Here is an 8,538-nt window from a genome sequence, read left to right on the forward strand (position 1 = left end):
GGTAGACAAAAGGCACTTACAGTTCTCGTTCTGCTTCAACAAATATACATACACATGCCCACATATATCACTAAATTAAAAAAAACAAAACTAAACTAAATTTAGGAGTAAGGATAAGAAATGACTATCCCAGAATAAATGTATAATTTTTCACTTAAGCATCATAATTAAAAAAGCATTGTTATTCTGGTGGTAGTTTACCCTATTTATATACAGTGTAATAAGTAGAACAAAATCCTAAGATATCAAAATTACAAATTGAACAATTATGACATAAATATTTTAATCTTTGACAGATATAATACTGAACACACAATTTTCAGAAGTTATCAACCAAAGGCAATACTGCCTCCCTGCTCTCTTGTCCCCTACAATTCAAGGGATATTCAACAATGTTTAAATGCAAATGGGGAAAGAGTTGCTACTGGTATATTCTAGATAGAAAATAAGAATGTTCTCAAATATCATAAACACACTATTAATAAGAGTAAAACATAGGACAGCTGTAGTGGCTTGAATGAAAGTGCCCCCATAGTTCATGTATTCTGAATGGTTTGCTCCTCAGTTGATGGCCATTTGCTATAGCTTAGGATACGTGCTTCTGAGAAGCATGTCACTGGACGGCTAGTTTGCTCAACTCTGCTTTGTGTTTGCAGGTCGTGACATGAGCTCTCTCCTTCTCCTGGAGCCACCGTTCTCACCTGCTGCCATGCCTTCCCACCATGATGTGATGGACTCATCCCTCCGGAACCATAAACCCAATTAAACCTTTCTGCTGTGAGTTGCTTTTATGTGTTTTATCTCAGAAACAGAAAAGTAAGCAGTACAATAGTGCTTCATAATAAAGAATTATCTAAGGTCAAATATGGTGGCACAGGCCTTTAATGACCCAGTTTGAGTCTGGCCTGACCTACACAGAGAGAAACTTTACTGAGAAAGAGGAAGAGGAAGGGGAAGAGGAAGGGAAGGAGAGACGGGATAAAAGCATTATCTGGCATACAAATACTAAAGCTGAGGAACCCTGATACACACAGGTAATAAAAAAATGGAGAATTCAAGTTTAAATGTGGGAAGCTAAAGAGATGATTCAGTGGTTATAAGCACTTGTTGCTCCTTGCAGAGCAACCAACCCTCGGTTAAGTTTCCAACATACACATGGCAGGTAGCTCACAATCATCTGTAACTCTAGTTCTAGGAGAGCCAATACTGTCTTCTGGTCTCCATGGTTCCTGCAAGCATGTGGTACACATATACACACGCAGGCACACAAATGCACAAAAAACTTTTTAAAATGTTGTTATATATAAATAGACATTTTCCAAATCCATTTTTCCAATGCTTATTTAGTCTTCAATATATACTGTAAGTAAACAATAAAACATATCTTAGGAATTTGAAATGGTCTAGCTTAGTTTAAAAAGACTTCAAAAATAAACATAAAAAGAGGTGCCCTAGCTAAAGCATAGGTAGAAAACTCAAAATAATTTAGCAGGGACTTTATTTCACAATTAAGATAACCAACTAGCCAGAAGTAGCACGTACTATTATCTCAGCACTTAGGAAGTAGAGGTAGGAGGATCAGAGTTCAAAGCTTCTCCTAGCTACATAGCAAGGGGCCTAGCATAAGATCCTGTCTGAAATTTAAAAACAAACAAACAACAACAAAAAAATCTTAAAGACTATTTCATATTTATAAGCAAGGAAATTATAGCCCATGAATTTTAAATAATTTGGTCAATGGCAGTCAAAACTACTATGACTTACATCATTTCCTTTGGAAATAGGGTCTTGCCTGGAACTCCAGACCCTCGTGCCTCTGCCTTGTGCATTAATATGGCATGACTGTGCTATACCACTTTGACCTTAGGTATATGTATGTTCCTTGGTACTAAAAACTTAAGACCGACACAGGATATTTGTTGACTTAGTGAAACTCAATCTTCTGATTCCCCCTTTGTTTTATTTCAGTAAAAGACACATCTGCATAACTAGGCAGTTAAAAAAGTAAGAGGACCTCATGTTTACACACACCAAGAAATATGATTATTAAAGTAAACATAGAATACTTCCCTAAAAGCAGATTAAATTCTACAAAGTAATTATTTTGTTCTGAATTTTCTAAACATAATTCAACAAGATACATTTTATGACTTTAAAAATAATGACAACTTTATAACCACTAATAAGTTATTGCTGTTCTAAAAAATGAATTTCTCAGATACATTTTTACAAACTAGTACAGCATTAAGAAAACAGAATGAAAACCATACCTGAACAACCCAAGGACTATTGGCAAACGCCATGATGTCCCTTTCTTCCCAGAAAAAAGCAGAATCAGATCTCTTAATCATTTCAAATTTGCTGAGAAGCTTCATAGCATAAACCTTCCTGGTGGATTTATGCCTTACCTTTAACATTGAAAACCAACCATTAGTTAGCATGCAAAGCTCAAAGCTTCACTCAACAACTTACTACATGACTTTAATATTTAATAACTTAGCTATTTCTGTTTCTTCTCTTCTGCTTATCACCATTAGGTAATGTAAAGACTTTAATTACCAGAACACAGTTAAAAAAATAAATCAACCAACTTTCTGGTTCCTGTATTTCCCAGTCTGTCCCATTATGTATGTTGCCCTATTCATAAAACTTTATTCCATACCATTCTACACAGAATTAGGAGCAAAGATTTTTTTTTTTTTTCTGTGAGACATGAGATGTTTATTAAAAAGCTTGGGAAAACACTTTCCTACTACTTTGATATCTAATCCAAGGTTTTTGCCTTAGGCAAAAATGCCAGAGCCATTTAAAGAAACAGTTCTATGAAAAAGAATTATTTTCCCAAATAATGTTAAATGAGGCAGTGTTTAAAAAAAAATCTGAGTAAGGTAACCTACCAATTGAACTTCTCCAAATGCACCTCTGCCGATTACCTTTACTACTTCATAATCTTCAGCTTTCATCCGTAAATCTCTAATTTTATTTATTGTGTCTTTATCTGTATGAAAAATATAATTAAGTCACTAAGGTATTATTATAATGAACACTACTTATTTTGCAACCAAATTACTCAAAAACACAATTAAAAAAAAACACTTCATTACAAATTAGGGCTGGGATGTAGTCAATGGTGAAATACTTGCTTCTTCTGGTCCTTGGTTTAAGCCCCAGTACTCTATCACTTGAAATAATTGATATATGTAAAATTTGAAGTTATAATATAAATACTTATATGCTAAGAATTGTTTCAAATTCTGTAATGATTTTATTATCATACCAAAAATTTTTATAAAAATCTAATGACATAAAGTTTTAAACACAAAAAAAGCTGTACTTTTATTTTTTATCTTTTTAAGAAAGTATCTAATGCATTTACGAGATAGTGGGGGTGAAACCTAGGGCTCTGTTTATGCTAGGCAAGTATATTTTACCAACTAAACTACACCCCCAAGCTAAATATAAATGCTGTAATAGTAATAATAATGATAATAATTTACTTCTGGTATTTTTATATAGCATTTTATTAAGGAAACATAGTGTTTTATATCAACAAAATAAAATTTTCTGTTTATGTGAATCATTTATGATGATCCTTTAAAAAAATCTAAATTCTGGCTGGGTGTGGTGGTATACACCTTTAATCCCAGTACTTGGGAGGCAGAAGCAGATCTCTGAGTCTGGCCTAGAGTGAGTTCCAGGACAGCCAGGACAGCCAGGACCAGCCTGGCCTAGAGTGAGTTCCAGGACAGCCAGGGCCACACAAAAAAACCCTATCCTAAAAATAAATAAATAAATAAATAAATCCCCCCCCCCAAAACCAAGTTCAATTTATCAAAGGCACATGAGGAATAAAAATTAAATTTCTAACCTGCAATCTTTAATTTAAAACATGCAATGGGGAATCAATGCAATTATTTATATAGCCTGCCATACTACAGATCACAATAATTTACCAATCTCCCCCTGAACAGTTATCTCCTAATTTGGTCATAGATTAAAATAGGGCCATTTTTTTTAAATCCCTATGGGTCAACACTGGAATGAGATTGCATAGAAAAGTTTCCCATTTCAATGTTGTCTACACACATAAGACTATTGAAATTCTAGTTCCTAATAAAAGTAGCTATAATATTCTTGCTTTTCTGTTAAAATGTTCAAATTAAAATATTTTTGTAGATTATAACCAACAGGCACATGCAATGTTAATAAATTTCTGTACAAGGATAAGTATATTTAATCCCAGGTCACAGTACAGCAAGACCTACTACATATAAAGTTACAGTCAATATTCAACTTAACTTATTACATAAGTATTTTTGCCTACTTTGCATCAGGTCCTAAAGTAATCACTAGAAATATGGAAAAAAAATGGTAATGCTATTACTGTTGAGAATTCCAGAACATCCAGGGCTACAGAGTCAAACCTTTTCTGGGGAGTTGGGGGAGGGGGATTCTAATTCAAAACAATTTAAAATAAAACGGATGAGCATGGTTTGTGAAGTACTATGAAGACACCAATTAAAGTCTGCCATGCACAGAAAACTTTTAGGAAAACACCTGGAACACATTTGAAATGAAAAGTAGTAGTTAGTAACATGAGATCATAAAGACAGACCATTTAAGTGATGGAACAGCAGAACCGTGTATACAAGGGCTCTGTCGCTCGATTAGTACGCTTGTGGTGAAGTGGCAGAAGAGGCTGGGGGGCCCCAATCTGGCTAAGGAGCCTGAACTTTGTCTCTAAGTCACTTGTTAGAAAATTATCATTTGCTAGGCAGAGTGACATATGCTTTTAATAACACTCCAGAGGCAGAGCAGGCAGATCTTTATGGAGTTCAAGGTCACTTAAGCTACACAGTGAGCTAAACTATGACTTAGTAAAAGAAGCCTCTCCCCCCCGATTACAGGTTTAAGCAGCTATCAATATATAAAAATCATGGCATAATATAAAAATCACAATCATAGATTGAAAGCTGTAAAAAGAAACTAAAGTAAATAAGTATAATCAAACCTACACTTTCAGCTACTCAGAAGAATGTTAAAGATAAATTCAATAAGGACAAAACTGCAGTGAGAGAATTTTAAGAGTATTTTAATATTCTAAGTAAGAAATAATGTTAGAATAATGTTGGCCGGGCGGTGGTGGCGCACGCCTTTGATCCCAGGACTTGGGAGGCGGATTTCTGAGTTCGAGGCCAGCCTGGTCTACAGAGTGAGTTCCAGGACAGCCAGGGCTACACAGAGAAACCCTGTCTCGAAAAACAAAAACAAAAACAACAAAAAAAAGAAATAATGTTAGAATGACCAGTGACACTGAAAAAGTATTCAAAGTCTTGAGGAAGCCAGCAGACAAAACTTTAGAAATCAAATAGATCCTTCTGGTTCCTTGATGTTTGGCTTGTCCTGGCTGCTGGCCAATAGCTAAGTGCATATAAGAGACTGTCAAACTACAGAGACCATGGAATAGAGGACCCCAAAATAAATCCACACAGACTCAACCACAGCGACCTGAATTCTGACACACACTTGTAGAGGGATTTTAATCCAGCAATACTGCTACTCTGGCTAGAACACAGACAGACCCTTTAATCCCAAACAATGAAGGTAAAATTATTTGTAGAAGGAAGCATGTTTCAAAGTGATGTCTAATTGAGTGGCAAAGTGATGAATCAGAGAAAGATTTGACAGAATTGTATATGCCCAAGTTACATGAGAATGGAGAAGAAAGGGAAGCTACACGAGGAAACACTGTAGAGAAAGACGAGACAGTTTTACTAGGACAGTTATAGAGACAGGCTGCAGAGAGAGAATGAGAAGGAGCCAGTAGAACATACTGCTGAAGTTAGTATGAGGCCAAGCAGAGCAATTCAGAGGGCCAGAGAGAAGCCAGATTGAATCAGTCAATTTAGAGAGGAATTTGAGCCAGAATAGCTGAGTTGAACCAGCCAGTCATTGTTCAGAAACAAAAAAAGGTGAGCTTATTCATCAGTAAAGTCTTAAAAGGGCTGAAACTTTCCAGGTCTAGGTAACACTGTCCAGAGGCTAGAAGCTTCTAAGATTAGGACCAGGTTAGCAGACTGAGGCAGTAAGCCTTAGAGATGACAATTACATTAGGCAAATAAAAGTTACTTTAACACATGTCAAAACATACACCAGGAGAGAAATTTACCAATTTCTTTGTTTCTTTGCAAATTTATTTGTTGCCGTTCAACAAATAAAACTAGGAAACTGGATACACACATACAAAAGAACTAAATCTAAGTTATAGGTTTTCCTTTATTGAGATAAGTTTCTTTCACATTTATGAATAAGTTTTATTTCATTGTTTTTCTACACCTAATAATATATACATTTCCTTTATTAATATACTAATATCAGTATACAAAGTACACTAATTTTTGTACTACTGGTAGGAACCCCTCATTTGTGATTTTTACTTATTAGTATGTATTTGTTAAAATTTTATTTTATTAATATTACTTACTTTTCTTGCATTTTTCTCTAGATTAATATTCCAAAAAAGCTATACAAATTGAAACTTAATTTTAAGTCACTTTACATTTTTACTTTCATTTAACTTCACTTATTTCTCTCCTAGCTAATGTTTCTATTTATAAAATGTAATACATGGGCATACTTAATATTACAAAAGCAATAAAGTAGTAAAATTAAGTTGGACTTTGTGGCTCACACATAGAATGCTAGCTTTCAAGAGAGGCAGGGGCACTGTTGTGAGTTCAAGGTCATCTTAGGTTGTGGTTCGAGACAAAGGAAACCAAATAGAAAAGAATAGTAGATTAAGAAGGTTATTTTCCCAATATCTGTCATGCTATATCAAAATTATACTCTACCCTGTACCTCTAGACTAATGATCACCCCTGCCCTTTGTCTACTACCAAATAAGCAGTAACCTTTGGTTATCTCACTATGTTATCTAGTACAGGGATAAACAAACAAACTAAGAGAACTGTCCAATTCTTTCAGTAGGTCACAAGACATTAGCAAGAATTTTATACTTAAAATTTCCCAATTCAAAGAGATGGGTATGTAGCTCAATGGTAGACTACTTGCATATGCAAAGCACTGGGTTAAATTTTCATTACTGAGGAAAAAATGATTCCCACATCAGAATTTGGTACCAAACGCTAAGACAAAATTAAAAGTGGTTTTGAAGAAAAATCCGACAAAAGTACAAAATAGGTAATTCAAACTCTACTGTGTAGAAATAAAAGAAATTACAACAACAAAAAACTACAACTATTTTATATGACTAGATTAAGGCTTTGGAACAGAAATAAACAGGTTGGGAAGAATTTTATAATCAACTTCTTACTGCTAATTTTTTAAATTCCAAACTATTTTAACTTAAGTTACATTTCTAAATAACTTCAAGTTCTAAAATAAACTTTTAGAAGCAAACATCTATAATAAGCATATATCAAACAGCTGCCACGGAGAAAACCTTTTTATTTTATGATGGGTTGTCATAAGTAATCAATTTTTACTTATAGGTTTCCAAATGTAGTAACTAATTCTTTTATAAACAAAAGGATCAAATATAGTATTAAACCTTGAATATGAACATACATGTATTTAAAAATACATATTTCTATTTTAGCTATATACTTTTCATCCCCCTTCCCCAAATTACTTTGTATGCATTCTTAATAGGCATCTAGACTAGCTTCTAAACTTTCATTCACAAGGTGCCTTGTTAGTACAGCAACTAGTGCTAGTCTCTGCACCGATATTACACAGAATTCACTGATAGACTAGTGAATGCAACAGAAGGGGAAAGAGGCTTGAATATCTGATACAGTTATATGTACAGCAACATTAAACTCGAGAGAAAGTACTTACATCTGCTTAGAAAGTTGTCAATATTTTTGTTTTTTCTTAAGGCAGGAAAATCCAAATCATAAACCAGGGCATCCAATCCATCCTAAAGAAACAAACAGCTAGTGTTAGCACATTAGAATATTTTCTGGTTTGAATATTTAATGTCTTTTCTTCAATTTATCTTGTGCTCATTTACAAGGTTACATAAATAGGGAAGAGCAAAGGTCTATGTTTTTTATTTCATATACACATTTTTTTTTTAACTTTCTAAATCTTCCCATGGAGCAGGAAAATTACTAGGCTGACTCCATGTGATTATGATTCACAAACTCACTTTACAAGGATATGAAATTTTACATTCCACTTACCCTTACTTCTAAATCTATCTTCATTTCACAGGTGTTCAGCAAAAACCTACATTTGTGACTGTGTTTTACAGTATAATAGCTAAATAATATTTGACGAAGCATAAAATTTAAACTAAATCATACATAATCACATATGCAAGCTGTATACATATTTAATTATAAAAACATACTAGGTGTTCACAGGGCTTACTCTCTTAATGCACTTTCTAGAACAACAAACAGCAAAAGACAAATAGAAACTTTTTGGTTTTCAAAACGAGACATTTTTTTTTATTTTATTTTTATTTTAGATATTTTCTTTATTTACATGCGAATTTCTCCTTTCCCAGTT

The 8,538-nt window shown here is 33.8% G+C and overlaps 1 protein-coding gene and 1 long non-coding RNA gene across 3 annotated transcripts in view; one reads left to right on the plus strand and one right to left on the minus strand.

Annotated features, from left to right (window-relative positions):
• Rock1 (Rho associated coiled-coil containing protein kinase 1) overlaps positions 1–8,538 on the minus strand; it is a 112,284-nt gene that overhangs the window by 74,480 nt on the left and 29,266 nt on the right. For both annotated transcript variants that reach the window (XM_031364945.1, XM_031364947.1), the window contains exons 2-4: positions 7,861–7,942; positions 2,898–2,998; positions 2,271–2,408 (exon numbers count right to left, since the gene is read on the minus strand). In XM_031364945.1, the coding sequence (XP_031220805.1) occupies positions 2,271–2,408; positions 2,898–2,998; positions 7,861–7,942 (321 nt within the window). The remainder of the gene's footprint in view (positions 1–2,270; positions 2,409–2,897; positions 2,999–7,860; positions 7,943–8,538) is intronic.
• LOC116086833 overlaps positions 663–8,538 on the plus strand; it is an 11,527-nt gene continuing 3,651 nt past the window's right edge. Inside the window, exon 1 of the long non-coding RNA XR_004117157.1 lies at positions 663–777. This is a non-coding gene — a long non-coding RNA (uncharacterized LOC116086833). The remainder of the gene's footprint in view (positions 778–8,538) is intronic.

This window comes from Mastomys coucha, unplaced genomic scaffold (assembly GCF_008632895.1).
Source record: "Mastomys coucha isolate ucsf_1 unplaced genomic scaffold, UCSF_Mcou_1 pScaffold13, whole genome shotgun sequence".
Classification (NCBI taxonomy): domain Eukaryota; kingdom Metazoa; phylum Chordata; class Mammalia; order Rodentia; family Muridae; genus Mastomys; species Mastomys coucha.